Source organism: Budorcas taxicolor, chromosome 15 (genome assembly GCF_023091745.1).
Source record: "Budorcas taxicolor isolate Tak-1 chromosome 15, Takin1.1, whole genome shotgun sequence".
Classification (NCBI taxonomy): domain Eukaryota; kingdom Metazoa; phylum Chordata; class Mammalia; order Artiodactyla; family Bovidae; genus Budorcas; species Budorcas taxicolor.
Window position 1 is genome coordinate 48,375,002 of NC_068924.1, and position 27,327 is coordinate 48,402,328.

The 27,327-nt window shown below is 40.2% G+C and overlaps 2 protein-coding genes and 1 pseudogene across 2 annotated transcripts; 2 read left to right on the forward strand and 1 right to left on the reverse strand.

Moving 5' to 3' along the window:
* The first annotated feature begins 5,683 nt into the window (after window positions 1-5,683).
* On the forward strand, window positions 5,684-6,625 carry LOC128060088 (olfactory receptor 51G2). The gene has a single exon (XM_052652331.1). The coding sequence runs from the start codon at window positions 5,684-5,686 to the stop codon at window positions 6,623-6,625; it is 942 nt and encodes a 313-aa protein (XP_052508291.1).
* Window positions 6,626-10,746: 4,121 nt separating this feature from the next.
* On the reverse strand, window positions 10,747-11,685 carry LOC128060089 (olfactory receptor 51A7). The gene has a single exon (XM_052652332.1). The coding sequence runs from the start codon at window positions 11,683-11,685 to the stop codon at window positions 10,747-10,749; it is 939 nt and encodes a 312-aa protein (XP_052508292.1).
* A 14,338-nt stretch (window positions 11,686-26,023) lies between these two features.
* LOC128060569 (olfactory receptor 51A7-like) lies at window positions 26,024-27,198 on the forward strand (annotated as a pseudogene).
* Window positions 27,199-27,327: the final 129 nt, after the last annotated feature.

Sequence of the window (27,327 nt, forward strand, 5' to 3'; positions counted from 1 at the left end):
GAAATTGGAATTGATAACTCTGCACTGCTCTGTATAAAATAGATACCTAGTGAGAAACCACTGTTTAGCACAGGGGGCTCTACTTAATGCTCTGTGGTGACTTAAATAGGAACAAAATTTAAAAAAAAAATAGTGGTATGTGTGTGTGTGTGTGTGTAGCTGATTCACTGTGCTGTACATCAGAAACGAACACAATACTCCAATAAAAATTAATTAAAAAATAGAATAAATAAAAATAAAAAGCCCCATTTAATGTTAATATGGTTTTATATTTACCCACATGCACACACATATACAAAAAAATTTTCATGACCCAGATAACCACGATATGTGTGATCACTCACCTAGAGCCAGACATCCTGAAATGCAAAGACAAGTGGGCCTTAGGAAGCATCACTAGGAACAAAGCTAGCAGAGGTGATGGAACTCTAGTTGAACTATTTCAAGAGTTGGTGATTGACAGGGAAGCCTGGTGTGCTGCCCATGGGGTTGCAAAGAGTCAGACACAACTGAGTGACTGAACTGAACTATCTCAGGGCAATAGAAACAAATTCTATCATGACTATAATTGACAGTTCAATAGTATTCCTAAACAATGTTTTCATAAGGTGTTTAAAAATAAAAGAACTGGATATCCATATTAAGGGTGATATTATGTATATTATATGCATGTTTAATTTGGGGAAGTTTTGAATCTTAAGATCAGTGTTATCTTTCTATATAACACACAATTCGGGGGAATAGAGATATATTTCATTTAAATTAGATGACATGGAACTTCCCTGGGTAAATGTAGAACTGTTACCATAGGTTAGTGTTGTGACTCTAACCTTGCTCCACTATGTTCATCAGTCCTTTTTCTGTAAGTTTCTCTATATTATTTACATGTAGTTGTAAAATACATCAAACTTTATAATACATATTCACTGTATAATTAACCTGATGTTCACATTCACACACCAAGTCCACCAATAAATTATGAGATGATGAAATGAAAAAAAATAAAATAAAAGATGATGCTGTGAAAGTACTGCATTCAATATGCCAGTAAATTTGGAAAACTCAGCAGTGGCCACAGGACTGGAAAAGGTCAGTTTTCATTCCAACCCCAAAGAAAGGCAATGCCAAAGAATGCTCAAACTACCGCATAATTGCAATACTCTCATGCTAGCAAAGTAATGCTCAAAATCCTCTAAGCCAGGCTTCAACAGTATGTGAACTGTAAACTTCCAGATATTCAAGCTGAATTTAGAAAATGCAGAGGAACCAGAGATCAAATTGCCAACATCTGTTGGATCATCGAAAAAACAAGAGAGTTCCAGAAAAACATCTACTTCTGATTTATTGACTATGCCAAAGCCTTTGACTGCGTGGATCACAACATACTGTGGAAAATTCTGAAAGAGATGGGAATACAAGACCACCTCACCTGCCTCTTGAGAAATCTGTAGGCAGGTCAGGAAGCAATAGTTTAGAACTGAACATGGAACAATAGACTGGTTCCAAATAGGGAAAGGAGTATTTCAAGGCTGTATATTGTCACCCATGATGTATGCAGAGTACATCATGCAAAACGCCAGGCTGGATGAAACACAAGCTGGAATCAAGATTGCTGGGAGAAATATCAATAACCTCAGATATGCAGATGACACCACCCTTATAGCATAAATTTAAGAACTAAAGATCCTCTTGATGAAAGTGAAAGAGGAGAGTGAAAAAGTTGACTTAAAGCTCAACATTCAGAAAACGAAGATCATGGCATCTGGTTCCATCACTTCACGGCATATAGATGGGTAAACAATGGAAACAGTGAGAGACTTTATTTTCTTGAGCTCCAAAATCACTGCAGATGGTGATTGCAGCCATGAAATTAAAAGACTCTTGCTCCTTGAAAGAAAAGCTATGACCAACCTAGACAGCATATTAAAAAGCAGAGCCATTACTTTCCCAACAAAGGTCCATCTAGTCAAAGCTATGGTTTTTCCAGTAGTCATGTATGGATGTGAGAGTTGAACTATAAAGAAAGCTGAGTGCTGAAGAATTGATGCTTTTGAACTGCGGTGTTGGAGAAGACTCTTGAGAGTCCCTTTGACTGCAAGGAAATCCAACCAGTCCATCCTAAAGGAAACCAACTCTGAATATTCATTGGAAGGACTGATGCTGAAGCTGAAGCTCCAACACTTTGGCCACCTGATGCAAAGAACTGACTCATTTGAAAAGACCCAGATCTGGGAAAGATTGAAAGCAGGAGGAGAAGGGGATGACAGTGGATGAGACAGTTGGATGGCATCACCAACTGGATGGACATGAGTTTGAGTAAGCTCTGGGAGTTGGTGATGGACAGGGAGGTCTGGTGTGCTGCAGTCCATGACATGACTGAGTGACTGAAATAAACTAAAGATGCACCCTTCACATTTGTTGTGCATAAACTATAGTTAGGATATTTCATTAACAAGGCACCATCATCTACACACACTGTGCTTCTGTGAAGTTGTGAGGGTTGTTCATAATTTTCACCAGGTATTTAAAATTAGTTACAGTGCATAAGATCCTCTGGGCTTCCCATCCAGATAGCTCAAGGGGACACACTCTTCTATCTCCAGGGTATGTGATAATGAGGGCTAGGGAACCAGTCCTAGTAGGAAATAGATTAAATATCCTTAAAAAGTTTGCAATGAGTCTCTCAGGCAGTTTCATAAAAATCAGGAAGTTAAGCATCCACCTTCCAGTGTCACCATGTCCCCAGAGCTTTGTGCTCTATTGCAAGACCTGGAGCTTCTGGTATGTAAGGAGTCGTTATAATGAGCAGGTGTTTGGTGCCGAACTGTAGAACCAAGAAGAGGCCACCAAAGTCTCAGCCTGAGCTTTGGAGATAGAGAGGAGAGAAGGGACTGAAAGTGACAGGAAAGGCTGTCAAGGGTGCCTGCCCGAGGGGGGTGACTGCTGCCATCAGATCTTGCTGATTTAGTAGGCAACATCAGGTCTCTGTTTAAGTTACTATAGATTCCATATCTACCTCTTAGCCTCAACACAATGTTACAAGAGTCAGAGGTTATTTTCGAGAAGCAAAGAGTGGTAGGAAATAATGTGATCCTCTGGAGAAAAGCTAGACTGTGATATAAAAGGACATTTCCTGGAATGACCACAGTGTATGACTAGTGGAATTAGAAGCAATCACTGCAATTGTTTAAGTCCCTCTAGGAATGATCTCCAAGCAGAGCAACTGGGGCAGAAAGGCCATCTGTTGAATCTGCCACCCACCTCTACCCTGGACAACTGACTTTTGTCCTGTCAGGAACAATGAAATTCTCAGCAAACCTGAGGATGAATACTCTAAAGATACTTTAAGAAGAACTTAGCATAGTCATCTTATTGAAATCTCTTCAGCCAATCTTTTCCAAGCAGAGATCTCCCAGCTTCAGTATTCTGAATTTTCTTTTATGTCCAAGTTGCCTGCTCCCTTTTTTCCTCATAAATCCTCTTTTTGATTCCTGTTCTGCTCTGCTCCCTTAAATTCTGAAGTACAAGCATTGATTCCAGAGTCGGTCTTGACTAAATGGAGGTAGGCACCCAGACCTTTGATATTTGTCTTTCTCATTTTTCATTTAATCTCTACCCATTCCAGGCTTTCTCAGACTGGATTTGTTAACCTAAACACTTCTGAATTTTCAGACTGTGCCTTGGAGTTCCAGAGATTTAAGCTTGAATCCCATTTCTGCTGCTGATTGGCTGTAAGACTTGAGACACATTACAAATTCTCTAAGCTTCTCTTGCCTTATTTGCCAATTGAGGTGACAATATTAACTTGCAAAGCTTTTCTAAGGTCTAAGTGCTATTTCACTTGCCATGTTCTTTGTGCAGTGGCTGGCATATAGCAGATGTCCAAAAAAAGTGTTCTTTCTTTCTTCTTCACCATCCTACCTCATTTTCATGTTAAAATATTTTATGCCTTAGCTTTTATGAATTTCATTGTTAGCCACCATGTAAGTTGCCTGTTACCACATAGCTTACTTGACATGTAAGGTTACCGCAGCTCTTCTGAATTTACTTTGATAAATAATGTGCTGGGCACTGATCATGGCCAAAGAAGAAACTGAGGAACACTGAAAGTCAACCTGATCTTCAAGTGAACAGTGAGTTCATGGCACTGACTATTCATTTCATTGGTATTTGTAGCAAGAAAGAAATTGTCTGTGTATACAATTGTGTGTATTTCTCCAGGAAGTTTATTTATTAATTCAACTAAAGAGTCAGAACTGTTTTTTGAAGGTCCATTAAGCCTTGATTTCATGCTAATTGCTGATAGTTGACAGTGTTGTATGTAGCCATTATTTAGAGCTTGAAATCTAGAGAAAAATCAGATCTTGATTCAAATCCCATTTTGGCCATTTTACTTTTAGTTTGATCTTAGAAATGTCAGATTTTTCTAAGCCTCTGTTTCTTCATCCATAACATGGTACTGTTAATAGAACTTTATTCACAGATTTTTTAAGGAGATAAAACATGCATGAAGTTAGTAAGAGCTAGCTAAATAAAATTGAACTCTTACTCTTTCATAAAAAAAAATGCTGGGCACTTTCTGTATACTAAGGTACCTTCTAAGCACTGTCTTGACGGAAGTCAACAAAGCAAAACCCTCACCCATTTTGAGTTCACATTGTAGTGGGATTAGTAGTGGAAAGATTGATGCCCGGGAAGTCGGGAGGCTAAAATTAACACATGGTTTCCACCCAGTAATATCCTCTTCTAAGTCTTCATCTTCTCATCAACAGAATAAACCCTAGCATTGTTGCCTCTTGTTCTCTGGATGCACTGGGACTCTGCCTTGTGATTGGGGTCATGGCCATGGTTGATGGTGCGCCAGGGTCTCCTCCCACCTAGGTTCACAGTAGTTGAATTCATAGACTTAGAAGGAATGGCAGTTTCTGACTATTTTGAGCATCAGAGCTTTGATTTCTTATCCCAGCAGCCAAGAGTAACTTTACAGACAGCCATTCCTGTACCCTCCAGTTCTCTCTGGAATTCTGTTAGCTGAGTATCATTTATGTGTTTTCTGGATCAAGCTAGGCTTCCAAAGTAGGAAGATCAAAGGAGAAAGTGAGAAAGTATCTAAGTTTACCAATTATACACAACTGGAAATAAAACAGAAAGAAGGAAGGAAAAAAGAGGGAAGGAAGGGAAGAGAAAAGGAAGGAAGGAGGAAGGGAGGGAAGGAAGGAAGAAAAAAGATAATGCAATAGGAAAGGAATGAAGAAGGAAAAGAAGAGAAGCTGGAAGAAAGGTTGAAATATTAGTGAGAGCCCCAGCAGGAAAGAGGCATATGAGGAAGTGTTTCTTTAAAGACCTACTCATAAGATGTAAATGAAATTAAGTGTAACAAATTTAGATATCTGCTACGGACGGTGAATTATATGCACTGTAGTGAAGGTGTTTCACAACTCTTAGCCTGAAGAAGCAAGGCAAAACAATTTCAAAGAAAAGATTTTCTCTTCAAAACAAAAAGAAAAAAAGTTGAGAGGAAACCAGGGACCAGAAGGAAATGACCTCTGGAGGAGTTAAATCTATTTGATTCTAACCTTTCTCTTTAAAAAAAAAATATCTTCCCAGGTGCAGTCACTAGCTTTTCCTCAGTTCATTTCAGGAATTTGAAGGAACCCCAACCTTCCCCTTCCCTCCACACACAATGCCATTGAGGTCCCTGGAGAACAGCAGCAGCATGTCCTCCACCTTCCTGCTGAGTGGCATTCCCGGCCTGGAACACATGCACACCTGGATCTCCATCCCACTGTGCTTCATATACACAGTCTCCATCCTGGGCAACTGCACTATCATCTTTATCATTAAAACAGAGCCCTCGCTCCATGAGCCCATGTACCTCTTCCTGTCCATGCTGGCTCTGACTGACCTGGGTCTGTCTCTTTGCACCCTCCCTACAGTGCTAGGCATCTTTTGGGTTGGGGCACGAGACATTGGCCATGATGCCTGTTTTGCCCAGCTCTTTTTCATTCACTGCTTGTCCTTCCTGGAGTCCTCTGTACTCCTGTCTATGGCCTTTGACCGCTTTGTGGCCATTTGCCGCCCCTTGCACTATGCTTCCATTCTCACCAACACAGTCATTGGCAGGATCGGCCTGGCTTCTTTGAGTCGCAGTGTAGCACTCATTATTCCTTTACCTTTTATGCTCAAAAGATTCCCATATTGTGGCTCCCCAGTCCTCTCACATTCCTACTGCCTCCACCAGGAAGTGATGAAGTTGGCCTGTGCAGACATCAGAGCCAACAGCATTTACGGCATGTTTGTCATCGTTTCTACAGTGGGTATAGACTCACAGCTCATTCTCTTCTCCTATGCCCTGATCCTGCGCACCGTGCTGTCCATCGCATCCAGGGCCGAGAGGCTCAAAGCTCTTAACACCTGTGTTTCCCACGTCTGTGCTGTGCTCCTTTTCTACACTCCCATGATTGGCCTGTCTGTCATCCACCGCTTTGGGAAGCAGGCACCTCATCTGGTCCAGGTGATTCTGGGCTTTGTGTATCTTCTCTTCCCTCCTCTGATGAATCCCATCGTCTACAGTGTGAAGACCAAACAGATCCGCGATCGTGTGACCCACGCCTTTTGTTTCTAGCTGGCTCTAATCTTGGAGGCACTGTTTTTTAAAATGTACCCTTACTCTTCTATTCTTTATAATATCTAATGTGCATGAAGTGGAAGAGATTGTTATTTATTTACTGAATAAATAAGAAGTCACAGCTGTCATGGAATCCTCACTGTGGTATCAAGGAAATACATGGCAATATGGCATGGTGGCTTGTATTTTCCAAAGAAGGCCACAGAGTTACGTCTCATCCCCAATTCTCTTCCAGAAATGCCTGAGTCCTCCATCAGGGGATGGAGTATGTAGCTTCTCCCCTTGTAACTGGGTCAGACTCAGCAGCTCAATGGATTGGCTGTTGAGGTAGCAATGCTATAAAACTTCTGAGGCTGAGTCATAAGAGGTGATATGTTACTCATTGATATTCACTCTCTTTCTCTCTCCCTCTTTTTCTGTCTCTCTTTCAATATGTATCTATAGCTCTCACTCAGTGCTTGCTTTTGAAACCTGGCCATCATACTGAGCAGAAGCTCAAACCACATGGAGAGGTCACATTTAGGTGTTTTAGCCAATAGACCCAGCTGAGGCCTCAGACTTGGTTGGATCATTATCAACTACTAGTGTCAATGAATCTTCAAATTATTCTAACACCCAACCTTCCTGTCTTTCCCACTTGCACCTGGTAAAACAACCAATGTTTTACCCAGCCCAAGTTGCAGATTTGTAAGTTAAATGAATATCTGGTTTTTTGTTTGTTTGTTTGTATGTATGTTTTTAAGACACTACCTTTTGGGATTCTTTGTTAACAATACGTTAACTGTGTTCCATATGTTAACTGTGTTAAAGTGAAAAATGTTGATAAAGAAGCTAAAAGAAAGATATCTTCCTCCAGCTAGGGAAACAAGTGGAATGAAAGGTTTCCTTGAGTTGGCATAGAAGGCAGCCTTCAGGGATGTATTGAAGTTAGACAGGCAAACTGGAAAGTGATGGTCCAGCCTGAGAAAACAGCATTTGCTAACCTGACACAGAGGTGAGAGAGAGGACACTGTCTTCAGGAAAATATCTGAAGTCGTTCTTATTGCCATTGTTCTTCCCTAGCAAGTCAGAGAAGAGTAGATAATGTGGGGGTGGGTGGTGGTAAGTGGACTGAGGTGGAGGCACTGACCCTATCGTGATAACCCAATGAACTAAAAGGAGAGAATTCGTTACACCCTCCTGTTTGTGCACTGCAGCGCTACTACATTGCTCCATATTTTTTTTAATTGATCTTTTGAATAATACTTGTCAGAACAGTATTTGTAATTTTGACTTGGAGATATTTGCAAGGAAAGCAGGCCTGGATAAGATACGACCAAGGGTAGTTTTGAACATCTAGAGGGAAGCATGAAGATGTTGTATCCCTGCATAGTTTTAGTTCAGAGTCTAGAAAGAGAGTGACAGAGGGCCAAGGATAGAATTCTCTACTAGGACCTTTACGTGGAGCCTGTTCTCTCTCACTGGAAGTTAGTCTCATTCAAGGCTACCTATCCCATTTGGCATTTAACATTGGATGCATCATGTCCCACTGCCAACCAGTGCTTCATCCAGTCTGGCATAAGAAAACTGTTTTCAGTGACAGCTATGTGGGAACCTTAGATGATATCGCTTGAAAGATCCAAGATTTCTTATAGACAGCAAGTAGAATATGTCCTTGAGTATCATGAGTGGTTTATGGATTGAACCCATTGCTCATGTGTTTCTCTCATTGTCAGGCAGGTTCTTTATCACTAGTTTCACTTAGGAAGCACCCACAAAACTTCAAAACAACCACAAAGCCACTGCAAATACTGAAGCATACGTTACAACTCCACATCTGGAAACAATATGTATGCCATCTACAGGCAATTGCAGTCCTTCAGTGGGAGTCATGTTCTCTTATATCTTGTAATGAATTAGAGAGTTACTGTGATATACTAGTCAGTAGAGTAAACTTGGAGTCAGTTTTGAGAAAGTTCTGGATTCTAACTGTGAACTTAGGAACTTTTACTATTAAAATGAATCTAACAATGTCTATCCCACAAGGCTTTTTACATAGTCCAAGTATTATATATATATATATATACACACACACACACACACACACACACACATATATATATATATATATATATATATATATATATGAAAGTTTCAAAACAAATCTTAGCATGTTTTTTAGCTTCAAATAAATTTTAGTTACTTTCATCCCTAAAACAAAGCCTAATGACACAGAATAAAACATACCATGGAGAATGTGTAATCAGTCAGAGAAGAAGCTCTGAAACAGCCCTGAGGTGAAGGAGAACCACTTCCTTCCAAAAAAACTGGAAAATTTCCCAAGGGGAATGTCCTAGCTGCTTCTTAAAGAACAAGCAGAATTTAAATAGACAAAACTCTGTGCTTTTCTGTGCTTTGCTTAGTCATTCAGTCGGGTCCAACTCTTCACGACTGCATGGTCTGTACCCCACCAGGCTCCTCTGTCCATGGGATTTCCCAGGCAAGAATCCTGGAGTGGGTTTCCATTTCCTTCTCCAGAGGATCTTCCCAACAGGGGAATTGAACGGGGTTCTCCTGCATTGCAGGCGGATTCTTTACCAGCTGAGCTACCAGGGAAGCCCAAACTGTGTGTGAAGGAATATTCCCTCAGTCCACAAGTATTTGTTGAGTGTGGGTTTTTTGTTTGTTTGTTTGTTTGTTTTTTCCTAGGCAGAGTCTGCATCCTAGAAACACAGTGAGCAAAATATTAAAGAAAGACTTTGTTCTTGGTTTATTTATTTTTTTGTTTTATTTTTAATTGGAGGATAATTGCTTTACAGCATTGTGTTGGTTTCTGCCAAACATCATCATGAATCAGCCACAGGTATACCTATGTCCCCTCCCTCTTGACTATCCCTCCACCTCCTTCCCCATCACTCCCCTCTAGGTTGTTACAGAGCTGAGAGACACAGACAATAGAAAAATCAATGAGTAACCATTTCAGACAGCACCAAGTGCTCTGAAGGAAACCAAATGGTGGTGGTGGGGGGGGGGGGGGGTGTTCAATAAAATTCTAAGTTATGTGAGACATGAAATGATTGAAAGGAAAAGCATTCCAAAAATGCAGAATAAATGTCAATGGTCTGGGGTGGGGAAAAAAAAAAACAAAGACAAGGAAAAAAAAAAAACAAACCCAAACTGAAAGGTTGTAGGAAAAACAAAAAGACCAGTGCCAGTATGGCTAAATCTAAGTGAGTGAACATTAACTAGTGGAAAATTAGAAAGCAATAATTTGATATTGAATACAGGGGACAGGAATGCTAGGCAAAGCTGATGTTTTAAGGTCACTGTCAGAAAAGATTCCTTGACTTAGGCAACTGTGAGAGTTAAAAATGCTCTGAGGGACCTAAGATGAAGTCCTTTGTATCTACTATTGTAATTGTTAAACTTTGCAACGTATGTAACCCAGAAATGATGGGAAAAGGGAAGAAATGGACTGCACCTTTCTGTGAGAATTCTGAGGCTCAGACTCCTCTGAAGACACTTAAAAGTACCAAAATCACTCATACTACTTATAAATATTCCATCACTATTTGTCAAATTAAGTGCTCTATTCATGATGTATTCTTGACTTTATAATAAATTCCATATTGCACAGCTTTTCACTCTGCCCCCAGTCTTCCATTAAATAGTAAGTGCTGTGGCATTGAATGCACTGTGCGTGCTTAGTTGTTCATCCAGGTCCAACTCTTCATACGCCATAGACACTACCCTGCCAGGCTCCTCTGTCCGTGGGATTTTTCAGGCAAGAATATTGGAGTGGATTGCCATTTTCTTCTCCAGGGGATCTTCCTGACCCAGGGATTGAACTTGCATCTCCTGTGTCTCCTGCATTGAAGGTGAATTCTTTTACCTGTTGAGCCATCGGGGAAAGTCCTGAATATATTACAGATGCCAATAAATACTGGTCAACAGTTTATTGTCTAAATGTTCAGTTCTTGTCTCTTGTTGTTCTCAGTCAGTCGCTAAATTGTGTCCAACTCTTTGCAACCACACGGACTGCAGCACGCCAGGCCTCCCTGTCCCTCACTATCTCCAGGAGTTTGCCTAAGTTCATGTCCATTGAATTGGTGATGCCATCCAACCATCTCATCCTCATCTTATCTCCTACATATGTTAGATATCTTCCCCAAGACCTTCTCCCGGATTTGTTGAGTCTTTACACAATACACAATGGGGTTCATTAGGGGTGGCAACAACAAGAATATGTCTGCAATAAGGATTATAGCAAGGGGGCTTTTGTGCTTGGCAAAGCGGTGCATAGCAGCCAGTGTAATAATGGGCACATAGAAAATGAGTACAGCACAGAAATGGGAGACACAGGTGTTAAGGGTCTTAAGTCTTTCTGCCAAAGATGCAATGCTGAGTACAGTCTTCAGGATCAGTGTATAAGAAAGAGCAATGAGAGCCAAGTCCAGCATAGTACAGAGAGCAACAAAGAAACCATAGATAACATTGATCTTGTTGTCAGAGCAGGCCAGCTTCATGGTATCCTGATGAAGACAGTATGAGTGAGAAAGGACATTCTTCTGACAATATTTCAATCTCCTTAGCATGAAAGGAAATGGAAGCACTAAGAGAAGGCTCCTGGTGGCTAAAATCGGTCCCATTTTAGCAACTCTGTTGCTAGTGAGGAGAGAATTATATCTCAGGGGATTGTGAATGGCAAGAAAGCGATCCAAAGACATGACCAGCAGTACTGAGGACTCCATGACTGTGAATCCATGGATGAAAAATTCTTGAGCAAAGCAGGCATTGGGTGAAATTTCCATGGCATTGAACAAGAAGATTCTCAGCATGGTAGGGAGAGAGGAGAAGGACAGGCCCAGGTCAGAGATAGCCAACATGGCAAGAAAATAATACATGGGTTCATGAAGTGAGGGCTCTGTCTTTATGATAAAGAGAATGGTACTGTTGCCCATGATGGCAACCAGATATAGGAGGCATATGGGAATGGAGATCCACTCGTGGGCATGTTCCAATCCTGGAATTCCAATCAGAAGGAAAAGCTGGACCTCAGAGTTGTTGAGAACAGCCATGAGAAGTGGGAATATGAACTCTTTAGCCAGATCTAAAATCACATAAACAAAAAGCAGTAACGCTTTTGGATAAAGATCAGTGCTGGGCAGGAGTGGGGAGGAGCAGGGGAAGATGAGCAGTTTTTCTTATACTATATACAGGAGCACGTATTTGACATAATATTAATAAAAAGGAACTGCCAACATTTATCAAAAAGCCTTAAACATGTTCATGTCCTCTAACATAAGAATTTTACTTACAGTGAATTATCCTAAGGTGGTGGTTTTCCAAAATTTCTAGCCAAATATGAAACTCATGTCAAAGCTGCTTTGACTGAGTTGCTGACAGATACTCAGAATCTTTTCTGCAGCTTTTCCACATGATCTTCAGTAGTTCTCCTACACAGAGATCCCTGTAGATATCTACACTATGGTGAATATCAAATGCTAGAAAGTAAATTTATAAACTAATTTAATTCTTAAATTTGTGATCTTGGTATTTATTACTCTATTTTATACATGAGCATAAACACCACTCTAGGCTCAAAAAATCATGAACAAGTATCTGTAATATATTAATATTGATGATATAGTGGTTTTCAAATGAAAAGCTAGGAGAAATGGAACATGGATACTCCCTTGGGAGTTATGTATCCATAATGCCTTCATTTTCCTACACAAAATATGATAATTTCTAGCTCAGACACCTTTGGGCCACACTTCAAGTTATTATTATTTCAAGAGAAAATATTGAAGCCATGCATTAGTATCATATTCATCTTGTTTCTCTTGATCGATTATCTTATGTTTTTATCTATGACTGAATTAGTCAAAGAAATTCTATGACTGAATTAGTCAACAAAATTCAAAATGAAAAATATCCCAAACATTCCATTTACCTTTGTAAGGTAAAAATTTTAACTCCACCTATGCATTAAACTAAATAAAATATTGTAAAATAATTAGCCTCCAATTGAAATAAATAAATTTAAATATTAAAAAGTAAAAAAAATTAAAATTTTTTGATTTTATTGTTAAAGTCTCTTACATGAATCGGAACAAACTGGGAGACAGTGAATAACAAGGGAGCCTGACTGCAGAGAATTGGACCCAACTTATCAACTGAACAATGTCATTAAAGTGTTCACAGATTATGCTTTCAAAGGTAAAATATGCAGTCTTGCAGCTTATGAAATTTTTGAGCTTTAAGATATCCCATTGTTGGATAATTGATATAAATTACCAGAGAAATACACATATTTAAGCTAACCATCATAAATCCCATTTGTATTTGGTAAACATAAAGAATACATGCATATGTAAATACAACTTGTTAAAGTAATAATTTCAATTGCACAAAAATAATGGCAAAACACAAAAATAAAGGGAGAGACAAAGGAAGTCAAGAGTTCATGTGACACATTAACCTCATTAGAGAATTTATAAATTCAAATTGCAAGAGATGAAAAATCATCAGTCTCCAAGGGAAAACATAGGGGACATTGGAAATAATTTGGCTAAATTGAAGTTTGATTGTGAATTGATATTTTGTTTTATAATTCTTTAGAGAATAAACAAGAAAATGTAATAAATAGCCAGCAGCCCTTGGTTCATATTATATATCAACATTTTGGGGTATTTTCTATGCAGTTCTCTTTTGTCAGCTTGTAAACAAGCCTCACCTGCTGACTTGGAGCCCCCAAGCAGTCGGACAGATCTTATTTATCTCCCACCATGGCAGCAAGCCTCCTGCCAAGTCCAAAGAAAGTGCATTTTGGAGATGGTAGTAGATTTTCAAATGCTGTAAACCTCATTCTGTATGTAATCTGTCAAACTTTGCCTATTTAGCAGATTTTATGCTGATCTTTCCACCCCAGGAGGAAGTCCTCATTTCCCAAAAGCACATAACCCTTTCCTTTTTTGCTGTTTTTGGCTAAGAGGTGTTGCTTTTGGTCTTCCAGGGAATGTTTCTGCTTTGCAGTTTTTACTATAGTCTCTTCTATATTTTTATAATGTACTATTTTCATGTATACCTACCCAGCCAAACCCCCAGCATATACACAGACTGCTAAATACTGTAAAGTATAGATGGGATTTTATTTGTCTTCATATATCTGCCATCAACATAGTTTCTAGATTATGAAAGTTTCTTGGGAGGCATGCAAAGAGTGAATGTGAGTGGAACAAATATAAGACATAGAAGCATTTCCTAGTGCCATCTCCCTTTCTTTTGTAGTGGTAAACAAGGGATATTTATGCTCAGTCCATTCATGTACATTTTCAGTGGTAAACTTGTTCTTATACACTATGCTTTTGAATACAGAGTCTGAACATCAGGAAAAGCAGCTCAACATAAATATTGGTCATCAATTCTGAAATATTGAACTGATAGTTGATATCTATGGTCACTGGAGTAGATGAGATCCCCTAGGAAACTGTGCAAAAGACAAAATTGAAATCTCAGATTGAACCCTGAAGAGTAGCATGATTGTTGAGAGCATCTTGCTCAAGAATATCTGGACATCAGGAAGAAAAATTAAGAGAGTGAGATATAGTATATTCCCATGGAATATTTCAAGGAGATGGTCATCAGTTCAAACATTGCCTAGATTTCTTAGAATTTCCATTCTTTAAGGTAAAAAATAAACCCTCAAATGCTTGATACAGAAACATCTGGATATATGTCTCATCTTTGCAGATTACCAGCTGTGTGAACTTGGGCAAACTTCTGGTGTCTACTCTGCTGTTAAATGTTGTAAACAATAATATCTATCTAACATAGTTATCTTAGAAAGTCCGATATAGTTTTTGCATACTGAATATATTAGTAAGTATCAGCTACTATTATATATTTCCACAAAAATTTCCTAAAATTTCTTCTTCACCTGAAGTCCTAGACTGGCCAAAGAAGGTTTTTCATTTTTTCAGTTGACATTAAGGCTTGTTATTACTTTTTATATGATCCAATAAATGGGATCCTGCTAATATCAGATTTAATAAAATTATTTTTAACCTTCAGACCACACAACGCCATCCATACTCCTTTAACACACATACACACACACACACACACACACACACAAGAACACACACAGAGTCTCTCTCTCTCTCAAGCTACTTCTTCCTCCCCATAGTCAATTCTTCAGATATGAATTGTTTCACAAAGCCTTAGCTTAGGGTTTTCAAGCGGAGTTTTAACTACTTGCCCATACCAATACTGGATGCTCAGTATATCCCTGAATGACAAGAGCAAGAAATTTCAACTTTAACATTTAATTTATCTAGATGCACCTACTTCTATTTCCCTCTGGGATGCAGCCCCTTGGGTGGAATAAAAAAGTAGCCAGCTCTCTGTAATCTCCCAGGAAACTTAAGTAGAAAGGGCTTGACATAGTACATTAACTCTTTGGTACCCAGGAACTCCAATAGGAGCTAGAGACCAATTGAGGCAAAACACAATTAGAAAACTACTCAAGTTAAAAATATGCTGGAAATCATATTGATGAAGGATGCTTGATATGTGTCAGTCACAGAGACTCAGCAATATAGGCAAAAGAATAGGCTATTTGTTATCAAAATATTTGAGTTCTAATTTGAGATCATACCACCTACCTTTTACTTCAGTTTAATCACCGACAAAATGGAAAAATAATACACAAAATATCAAATGTTTAAGAAGGCACTTTATAAACTATAGGATAGTTTATCAGTGATTTCACTAATTTGACCCATTTTTGGCAAATGCGATTAGACAAGCCTTGAAATAGACATCTTCTGCCACTTCCTGTTAGATTTCTAACCAAGTATTCCAAAATTATATGCATTCCAGGCTGATGTAAAATAGTACAAGATGGAAACTTAGATTAAACAGAAAAGAATGACATATATAAAAAGGGGTGAATATGTGAGTAAACATAAAATATTTTTTTCCTTTCTCATTTGCTAGGAAAGATGATTTACTTTTTAAGGTTAAAAAAAATACACTACATTGAGAGATTTGTAACAGAGGTAGAAATATGTACTCAGCAATAATTACATCCAGGTCAAAATGAGATAAACGAGTTATACTATTAAAAGTTTCTTACATTACCTATGGGGTAGTATAAGATTTTATTTTATTTTTCCAAATTTATGTTTTAATTGGTGAAAAATTGCTTTTCAATGTTGTGTTGGTTTCTGCTGTGCAACAATGCAAATCAGCCATAATCATACATATAGTCAAAGTGAAGTCTCTCAGTCTTCAAAGTGAAGTCTCTCAGACCTGTGGACTGTAGCCCACCAAGCTCCTCTGTCCCTGGATTCTCCAGGCAAAAATACTGGAGTGGGTTGCCATTTCCTTCTCCAGGGGCTCTTCCCAACCCAGGGATCGAACCCAGGTCTCCCACATTGCAGACAGATGCTTTAACCTCTGCACCACCAGGGAAGCCCTTAAATACAAGAATACAGTCTCTCAGAAAACCTCCTATAAAGACACAGAACTTCAGATCCAAGTACTAACATCAAAGATTTCAAGGGAGGAAAGGAAGCCAAGGTTGAAAGAAGAATGGGGAGGAGGCGGGAGGCAGGGGTGGGAAAGGGGTGGCCTTACAGATGTCTCCTGCCACCTACAGATACCCAGGCATTATGGGACTTTTTCCTGGGCCTCCAGAGAAGGGAGGACTGAAACTCGGCCCTACCAGATATCAGACCAGACCAGAACCAGAATTCGAGTTCTCTGCCAAGAGAAAGTGATCAGTCTCCAATCCTCAGCTCAGGCTGAGGGCCCTTCGACCAGATTCCTGTGTCCAGGACCGGGGGACTAGAAAAACAGGGAAGGATAGGAAGGGTTAAGGAGAGGAAAGAGAGAGGGAAGGGGAGAGAGGTCAATAAAGTCTCTTGTTCCTTATCCCCTCTCTATTGAGCCTTCCTCCCCTCCCCCTCCCCCACCATTTTAGGTCAACACAGAGCTCCAGGCTGGAGGCCGCCTTGGGTTATACAGCAACTTCTCACTGGGTATCTGTTTTACATACATAGTGTATATACGTCAGTGCTTTTTTCCATTTGTCCCACACTCTTCTTCCCCTACTGTACCCACAAGCCCATTTTCTACATGTGTGTCTCCATTTCTTCCCTGTAAATAGGTTCATCGGTATCATTTTTCTAGATTGCATATATATGCATTAATATATGACGTTTTCTTTTCTCTTTCTGACTTGCTTTACTCTGTATAACAAATTCTAGGTTCATCCATCTCACTAGAACTAACTCAAATTTGTTCTTTTTATAGATGAGTAATATTCCATTGTATATATGTACCACGGCTTCTTTATACATTCATCCAGAGATGCACATCTAGGTTGCTTCCACCACATGGGTATTGTAAATAATGCTGCAATGAACATTGGGGTACATTGTGTCTTTTAGAATTGTGGCTTTCTCAGGGTATATGCCCAGTAGTAGGATTTTTGGGTGGGGTAGAATATATTAATTCATAGGCAGAATCTGATAAGTTAAGGTTGCATACCATAACCCAAGGAGCAACCACAAAAAAACAGAAACAAAAAAGTATAGCCAAACAGTCAACTGAATAAATAAAATGGAATATCAAAACTTACTTGAACTGATTTGATTTAAAGATTCAAAAGAAGTGGGTAAGTGAGTAAAGTTGTGACAGAGAAGAGAAAACAGATGACATAATGAGGAAACAAATAAAATAATGATAAACATACAATCAAAGTATCAATAATTGTATTAACTATATTGGGCTAATGGAGAAGGAAATGGCAACCCACTCCAGTATTCTTGCCTGGAGAATCCCATGGAAGGAGGAGCCTGGTGGGCTACAGTCCACTGGGCTAAAGATTGCAAAGAACTCTTGTCACACAAGATTAAAAAACATTCTGACTACATACATTGCATGGTAAATAAAAAGACACAGATAAGTTTAGTGTAAAAGGATGGGGAAAATGTCATGCATCCAATACAAATTGAATATGACCATAAATTCCAGGGCACATGGGATTTAAAGCAAGAAAAGGCAGAGGAACAAGAGATCAAATTGCCAACATCCATTGGATCATTGAAAAAGAAAGAGTTCCAGAAAAATATCTACTTCTGATTTATTGACAATGCCAAAGCCTTTGATTGTGTGGACCATGACAAACTTGGGAAAATTCTTAAAGAAATGGGAATACCAGACCACCTTACCTGCCTCTTGAGAAATCTGTGTGCAGGTCAGGAAGCAATAGTTAGAACTGGACATGGAACAACAGACTGGTTCCAAATTGGGAAAGGAGCACATCAAGGCTGGATATTGTTACCCGGAATATTTAACTTATATGCAGAGTTCAGTTCAGTTCAGTCACTCAGTCGTGTCCGACTCTTTGCGACCCCATGAATCGCAGCAAGCCAGGCCTCCCTGTCCATCACCAACTCCCAGAGTTCACTCAGACTCACGTCCATCGAGTCAGTGATGCCATCCAGCCATCTCATCCTCTGTCATCCCCTTCTCCTCCTGCCCCCAATCCCTCCCAGCATCAGAGTCTTTTCCAATGAGTCAACTCTTCGCATGAGGTGGCCAAAGGACTGGAGTTTCAGCTTCAGCATCAGTCTTTCCAATGAACACCAAGGACTGATCTCCTTTAGGATGGACTGGTTGGATCTCCTTGCAGTCCAAGGAACTCTCAAGAGTCTTCTCCAATGCCACAGTTCAAAAGCATCAATTCTTCGGTGCTCTGCCTTCTTCACAGTCCAACTCTCACATCCATATATGGCCATAGGAAATCATGAGAAATGCTGGGTTGGATAAAGCACAAGCTGGAATCAAGATTGCTGGGAGAAATATCAATAACCTCAGATATGCAGATGATACCACTCTTATGGCAGAAAGTGAAGAGGAACTAAAAAGCCTCTTGATGAAAGTGAAAGTGGAGAGTGAAAAAGTTGGCTGAAGACTCAACATTCAGAAAACTAAAATCATGGCATCTGGTCCCATCACTTCATGGGAAATAGATGGGCAAACAGTGGAAACAGTGTCAGACTTTATTTTATGGGGCTCCAAAATCTCTGCAGATGGTGACTGCAGCCATGAAATTAAAAGACACTTGTTCCTTGGAAGAAAAATTATGACCAACCTAGACAGCATATTAAAAAGCAGAGACATTACTTTGCCAACAAAGTCCGTCTAGTCAAGACTATGGTTTTTCCAGTAGTTATGTATGGATATGGGAGCTAAGCACTGAAGAATTGATGCTTCTGAACTGTGTTGTTGGGGAGAAGACTCTTGAGAGTCCCTTGGACTGCAAGGAAACCAGTCCATCCTAAAGTAAATCAGTCCTGAATATTCTTTGGAAGGACTGATGCTGAAGCTGAAACTCCAATACTTTGGCCACCTGATGTGAAGAACTGACTCATTTGAGAAGACCGTGATGCTGGGAAAGATTGAAGGTGGGCAGAGAAGGGGCCGATAGAGGATGAGATGGTTGGATGGCATCACCAATTCAATGGTCATGAGTTTGAGTAATCTTCGAGAGTTGGTAATGGACAGAGAGGCCTGGCGTGCTGCAGTCCAGTTCAGTTCAGTTCAGTCGCTCAATCGTGTCCGACTCTTTGTGACCCCATGAATTGCAGCACACCAGGCCTCCCTGTCCATCACCAACTCCCAGAGTTCACTCAAACTCATATCCATTGAGTTCACTCAAACTCATTTCCATCCAGCCATCTCATCCTCTGTCGTCCCCTTCTCCTCCTGCCCCCAATCCCTCCCAGCATCAGAGACTTTTCCAATGAGTCAACTCTTCGCATGAGGTGGCCAAAGTACTGGAGTTTCAGCTTTAGCATCAGTCCTTCCAAAGAACACCCAGGACCAACCTCCTTTGACTGGTTGGATCTCCTTGCAGTCCAAGGGACTCTCAAGAGTCTTCTCCAACACCACACTTCAAAAGCATCAATTCTTCAGCACTCAGCTTTCTTCATAGTCCAACTGTCACATCCATACATGACCACTGGAAAAACCATAGCCTTGACTAGACGGACCTTTGTTGGCAAAGTAATGTCTCTGCTTTTGAATATGCTATCTAGGTTGGTTATAACTTTCTTTCAAAGGAGTAAGCGTCTTTTCATCTCATGACTGCAATCACCATCTGCAGTGATTTTGGAGCCCAAAAAAATAAAGTCTGACACTGTTTCTACTGTTTCCCCATCTATTTCCCATGAAGTGATGGGACCAGACGCCATGATCCATGCGGTCCCAAAGAGTTGGACATGACTGAGCGACTGAACTGAACTGAAGTGAACTGCATCACCAAGTTAAAAGGAAACATTTTTCAGTGATAAAAGCATCAGTTCATTAAGCTGTCATAGCAGTCTTAATATTATACATGTGTGCTCAGTCATGCCCAACTCTTTGGGAACCATTGGACTAGCCCGTCAGGCTCCTCTGTCCCTAGGCTTTCCCAGACAAGGATACTGGAGTGGATTGTCATTTCCTTCTCCAGAGGATCTCCTGACCCAGGGATCAAAACCACATCACTGTGTCTCCTGCATTGGGAGGTGGATTCTTTACCACTAGAGCCACCTGGGAAGCCCTTTGTTTATATATGTAATAAGAAAGGTTCAAAATACCCAAAGAAAAAGTAACAGTACTAAAAAGAAAAAGACAGTTTTTTTGTTTTTAATTTTTAATTTTGTATTGGGGTATAGCCTATTAACAATATTGTGATAGTAGCAGATGAACAGTGAAGGGACTCAGCCATACATATACATGTATCCATTCGCCTGAAATATCCTTCCCATCCAGGCTGCCACATAACATTGAGCACAGTTCCCTGTATGTCCTTGTTGGTTATCCATTTCAAATATAGTAATCTGTATATATCCATCCCAAACTAACTATCCCTTCCCCCCACCCTTCCCCCTGGCAACCATAAATTCTTTCTCTTAGTCTGTGAGTCTCCTTCTGTTTTGTAAGTTATGTTATTTGTTTTTAGATTCCACATATAAGGGATGTCATATGATACTTTTCCTTCTCTGGAAAAAGACAAATTCTTAATCAGATTTGGCAATTTTAGCACTTTCCTGTTTTTGTGCTACTTTGTTGCATATGTAGATAAAAATGAAATTGAGCTGTACACTCCAGATGTATCCATCTTACTCTATGTAATTTACATTTTAATAATTAAAAAGGGAAAACATCTTCATTGACTGTAAGAAAATAAAAAGAAATTAAGAAGTGTTGAGCCTAACATAATGTATCAGTTAATTTGAAATTAAATAATGTATTGGTAGCTTCACCTGTTTTCTCTAATCTCTCAGGCAGGCTCTCCTTGCTATGTTCAACTCTCCAAAACCTGTGGAATATTGCAGTCTGACCTTTTCATGTTCTTATGGGAACCAGTGAGTTAAAACTACAATCCTGTATCAGGCTCTCTTCTGGGAATTTCTAGGAAGTTTATCGGGGAAATCATTTATTTACAGAGGATAGCAGAGCTATAGGAATTGGTGTACCATAAGTACAAAAGTCAAAAGACAGCTCAAAGAGTGATCTGTAGATGAAGGTTGGTCAACAGATGCAGTACACTGAGGCTGAGAAGCCTCTAGCCTAAAATCATTTCTGTTTCACTGTGTGGTTACATGGTAAGTGCAGTAGGGCCCTAACATAGCATTGTCTTATAATATGGTTTTGTATAGTGAGTATGTCTGAAACATGAGAACTATGAACTGAGCCTTAGAGAGAATGATGAATAAGGATGACTTATTGACATAGGAAGGGCTCAAAGGTAAAAAACAAAAACAAAAAAGATTGCAATGGGGAGAAAGAGTAGGAGAGCTTCTCTTGGTGATATGTTAACCTAATAGAAGATACTTTTAACTTAAATTTGGAGAAGAAGCTATGAAAATGTAAAAATGCACTAAAATGCTTTTAGCCATCCATTGCCACTGTTCAATTCACCTTTCTATGGTTCATCTGAGAAAGTATCCAGTTGTTCATGCACAGTTAGACAAAACGCTGGATAGAGTTGGAACTCTGTGGGATAGGAACTGGGAAATAGGCAGACTCATCAGCTGAAAGAGTGAAATGTATTCGTCTAAGCAAAGACTAGGAAGGTAGACATGGGTACAGAAGTCAGGCCATGGATGACAGGATCTTAGTCACTAGACTCAAATCAGAGGAGAGGACTTTATTTAGTCTCGGAAGAAAGGGCAGGTGAGAGGATATTACAGCCTCATGTTAATTGTAAGAGGGTCCTGGAAACGATCTAGCTACTCCAGGTAAGTGGTACGTGACTGCAAGGAAAGTACTATAAGGTGCAGTCTAAGACAGCCTTTAGTGTTCAGCCAGAGAATAAGACACACCTGGGTTTGAATTCTAGTTCCATCCATGACTGGGGCTTCCCACATGGTGCAGTGGTAAAGAATCCACCTGCCAACACAGGAAACACAGGAGATGCAGGTTCGATCCCTGGATCAGGACGACCTCCTGGAGTAGGGAATGGCAACCCACTCCAGTATTCTTGCCTGTAAAATTCCATGGACGAAGGAGCCTGTTCGGTTACAGTACACGGGGTCACAAAGAGTTAGACACGACTGAGTATGCAGCACATATATGCATATCTATCTAGTAAATAGCTATGACTAGCTATTTATTTCTTTTTTAGCTATCTTATTAGCTATTTTATTTCTTTTTAATTTATAAAACAGAGATAATAGCAGTACCCGCTTCACAAGGTTTCTCTGAGAATTAAATAAAGTGTATATAAAGAGTCTGAGATATCATTCATCTTAGAGATAGTATCCCTAAATTTTAATTCTTTTTAGTAATAACATGTAGGACTGTCTCTCAAGGCAATAAATTTACTTGAACATCTTGAGTAATTTCTCCACATGGGTCACTGCACTTGAGAAACAAATGCAAAGGGCCCTTTATACGCTAGTAAAGTAATGCTCATTCTCCAAGCCAGCCTTCAGCAATACAAGAACCGTGAACTTCCAGATGTTCAAGCTGGTTTTAGAAAAGGCAGAGGAACCAGAGATCAAATTGCCAACATCCACTGAATCATCAAAAAAGCAAGAGAGTTCCAGAAAAACATCTATCTGCTTTATTGACTATGCCAAAGCCTTTGACTGTGTGGATTGCAATAAACTGTGGAAAATTCTGAAAGAGATGGGAATACCAGACCACCTGACCTGCCTCTTGAGAAATCTATATGCAAGTCAGGAAGCAACAGTTAGAACTGGACATGGAACAACAGACTGGTTCCAAATAGGAAAAGTAGTATGTCAAGGCTGTATATTGTCACCCTGCTTATTTAACTTATATGCAGAGTACATCATGAAAAATGCTGGGCTGGAGGAAGCACAAGCTGAAATCAAGATTGCCAGGAGAAATATCAATAAACTCAGATATGCAGATGACACCACCCTTATGGCAGAAAGTGAAGAGGAACTCAAAAGCCTCCTGATGAAAGTGAAAGAAGAGAGTGAAAAAGTTGGCTTAAAGTTCAACATTCAGAAAACTAAGATCATGGCATCTGGTCCCATCACTTCATGGGAAATAGATGGGCAAACAGTGGAAACAGTGTCAGTTTTATTTGGGGGGGGGCCTCCAAAATCATTGCAGATGGTGATTGCAGCCATGAAATTAAAAGATACTTACTCCTTGGAAGGAAAATTGGACCAACCTAGATAGCATATTAAAAAGCAGAGACATTACTTTGCCAACAAAGGTCTGCCTAGTCAAGGCTATGGTTTTTCCTGTGGTCATGTATGGATGTGAGAGTTGGACTGTGAAGAAGGCTGAGTGCTGAAGAATTGATGCTTTTGAACTGTGGTGTTGGAGAAGACTCTTGAGAGTCCCTTGCACTGCAAGGGATTCCACCAGTCCATCCTAAAGGAGACCAGTCCTGGGTGTTCATGGGAAGGACTGATGTTGAAGCTGAAGCTTCAATATTTTGGCCACCTCATGCGAAGAGCTGACTCATTGGAAAAGACCCTGATGCTGGGAGGGATTAGGGGCGGGAGGAGAAGGGGATGACAGAGGATGAGATGGCTGGATGGCATCACCGACTCGATGGACATGAGTTTGGGTAAACTCCGGTAGTTGGTAATGGACAGGGAGGCCTGGCGTGCTGCAGTTCATGGGGTCACAAAGAGTCAGACACAACTGAGAGACTAAACTGAACTGAACTGATTGTTAGTAGGAGGTTTATTATGCTTCAAACTGATCAGGACTATGCCAACTGTCTCTTATCCTCAAAGTAATTCTGCTATTTTACTATCTCCTGTTCATCAGTAAGTGTATGAAACTTCACAGATAAACATTTAAGTTCACATAAAAATGGAACAAATATTTTGAAAGTGAAACTGTGTAAAAATTGCCTAAAGAATGTTTCAGTTCAGTTAAGTTCAGTCTCTCAGTCGTGTCCAGCTCTTTGCGACCCCATGAATAGCAGCACGCCAGGCCTCCCTGTCCATCACCAACTCCAGGAGTTCACTCAGACTCGCATCCATTGAGTCAGTGATGCCATTCAGCCATCTCATCCTCTGTCGTCCCCTTCTTCTCCTGCCCCCAATCCCTCCTAGCATCAGAGTCTTTTCCAATGAGTCAACTTTTCGCATGAGGTGGCCAAAATACTGGAGTTTAAGCTTTAGCATCATTCCCTCCAAAGAAATCCCAGGGTTGATCTCCTTCAGAATGGACTGGTTGGATCTTCTTGCAGTCAAAGGGACTCTCAAGAGTCTTCTCCAACACCACAGCTCAAAAGCATCAATTCTTCAGCACTCAGCCTTCTTCACAGTCCAACTCTCACATCCATACATGACCACAGGGAAAACCATAGCCTTGACTAGACAGACCTTAGTTGGCAAAGTAATGTCTCTGCTTTTGAATATGCTATCTAGGTTGTTCATAACTTTTCTTCCAAGGAGTAAGTATCTTTTAATTTTATGGCTACAGTCACCATCTGCAGTGATTTTGGAGCCCCCAAAAATAAAGTCTGTCATTGTTTCCACTGTTTCTCCATCTATTTCCCATGAAGTGATGGGACCGGATGCCATGATCTTCGTTTTCTGAATGTTGAGATTTCAGCCAACTTTTTCACTCTCCTCTTTCACTTTCATCAAGAGGCTTTTGAGTTCCTCTTCACTTTCTGCCATAAGGGTGGTGTCATCTGCATATCTGAGGTGATTGATATTTCTCCCTGCAATCTTGATTCCAGCTTGTGTTTCTTTCAGTCCAGCGTTTCTCATGATGTATTCTGCATATGCTAAATAAGCAGGGTGACAATATACAGCCTTGACATATTCCTTTTCCTATTTGGAACCAGTCTGTTGTTCCATGTCCAGTCCTAACTGTTGCTTCCTGACCTGCATATAGATTTCTCAAGAGGCAGGTCAGGTGGTCTGGTATTCCCATCTCTTTCAGAATTTTCCACAGTTTATTGTAATCCACACAGTCAAAGGCTTTGGCATAGTCAATAAAGCAGAAATAGATGTTTTTCTGGAACTCTCTTGCTTTTTCCATGATCCTAGCACAGAGTAATAGTTTCTGATGTTTTCTCTTTTTAATCTCTTTAACATACTTATTCCTTTTTTTCCCTGTTTCAGCTTGTTAAGGGCCATCTCTCTTCTTCATCTCTTGATCTGACTGAGCAAGTGTTGATTTTGTACCTTTACGTTGTCACAGTTGATTCTACTTGGTGGATAGTGCTATCAACAGTGGTAGCAAGCTCTACAGACAGCTTGCAAGTGAAACCAGCTTTAGAAGCCTGGCCTGAAAAGTGTTTGGAGCAAACATCTCTGGAAATTGGAGAAACCACTTCCTAATTGCTTTACTAAAATCTATTTTTTGCCATTTTTTCTTCTTTTCTTCTTAATTCTATGTTCATTTTGGACCAAGCAGAAAGAGCTACCCTATAATTCAGCCTGACTGTATAAATTGTTTAATTAGATTATACATGGGGAGGGGCAAAAACTAATAATAAAAGCGGAATTTATTTGCAGGACATATCTTTATTTGGGTACTTATTTTCTCAGGACCTGATGGGGAAGTGTGACATCCATATCTTTATTTGGGTACTTATTTTCTCAGGACCTGATGGGGAAGTGTGATATCCGTGGTTCTCCTTGTTAGTTAACATTATCTGACAATATTACCAATAGTCTGTTTTTAAGAAATACCTCACTCTTTTATTCTTTCATTCTATTATGAGACGTCTTTCAAAACTTCTTTATTCCTTGTTCTTTTATGAGAAGTCTTTCAAAACTGTGTTTTCTCTGTTTATGTCTCAGACAAAAGTGCTGAAAGAAGGGAGAAGTGCATAACAGACCTATGCTGAAAGTGCCATTTCAGATCTGGGAATAAATACTTTCCAATCAATTTATCATGCACACTCTCAATTCCTCTAAGGCAGAGATCACCACCTTCTTCCTGATTGGAATCCCAGGACTTGGGCATGTTCACATATGGATCTCTGTCCCCATCTGCCTCATGTACCTGGTGGCCGTCCTTGGCATTTGCACCATCCTCTTCATGATCAGGACAGAGCCCTCACTCCATGCACCCATGTACTATTTCCTCTCCACGTTGGCTGTCTCTGACCTGGGACTGTCCCTCTCATCCCTCCCCACTCTGCTGCAGATCTTTGCTCTCAATGCTACGGGAATTTCCCCAAGTGCCTGCTTTGCTCAAGAATTCTTTATCCATAGGTTCACAAATCTGGAGTCCTCAGTGCTCCTGGTCATGGCTTTTGTTCACTTTTTGGCCATCTGCAGCCCCCTGAGATACAGCTCCATCCTCCCCAATGCCAGAGTGGCCAAAATGGGTCTGGTGTTTCTCATTAAAAGCATGCTCTAAGTGCTCCCATTTCCTTTAACTCTTAAAAGATTGACCTACTGTAGGAAGAGCCTACTTTCTCACTCTCACTGTCTCCATTAAGGTGTCATGAAGCTTGCCTGCGCAGACAACACAGTCCACTCTTTCTATGGCTTCTTTGTTGCTCTCTGTGTGATGACAGACAGCGTGTTTATTGCTGTGTTCTATGTATTCATATGCATCCCTGGGTCAGGAAGATCCCCTGGAGAAGGAAATGGCACCCCACTCCAGTACTCTTGCCTGGAGAATCGCATGGACAGAGAAGCCTGGTAGACTACAGTCCATGGGATCGCAAAGAGTCGGACACGACTGAGCGACTTCACTTTCTTTCACTTCACTTATGTATTCATCTTGAAGACTGTGATGGGAATTGGATTCTACAAGGAGCAGCTCAAGGCCCTCAACACCTGTGTCTCCCGCATCTGTGCTGTGCTCATCTTTTACGTGCCCATCATCTCTTTGGCTTCTATGCACCACTTTGGCAAGCTCAAGTACCCAGTGGCCATGATCCTCATTGCTGCTTCAGATGAATCCCATTGTCTACTGTGTGAAGACACAGCAAATTCGTGAGAAGGTTCTGGGGAAATTTGGTCTTGCTAGTGCCGCTTCAGATGAATCCCATTGTCTACTGTGTGAAGACACAGCAAATTCGTGAGAAGGTTCTGGGGAAATTTGGTCTAAAATAAAGGAATGGGGAAAAGTGAGGCAGGGTCAGCCAGGTTCAGGGAATAAAACAATACCTTTCTAAGCAAAGTATTATGGATGGGTCATTCTTATCTTTCCTAATCATGATTGTAATCGGTACAACATATGGT

Excerpts from the sequence above, each read along its gene's own strand:
- LOC128060089 (XM_052652332.1), bottom strand. The coding sequence starts at position 11,685 with ATGGCTGTTCTCAACAACTCTGAGGTCCAGCTTTTCCTTCTGATTGGA.
- LOC128060088 (XM_052652331.1), top strand. The coding sequence starts at position 5,684 with ATGCCATTGAGGTCCCTGGAGAACAGCAGCAGCATGTCCTCCACCTTC.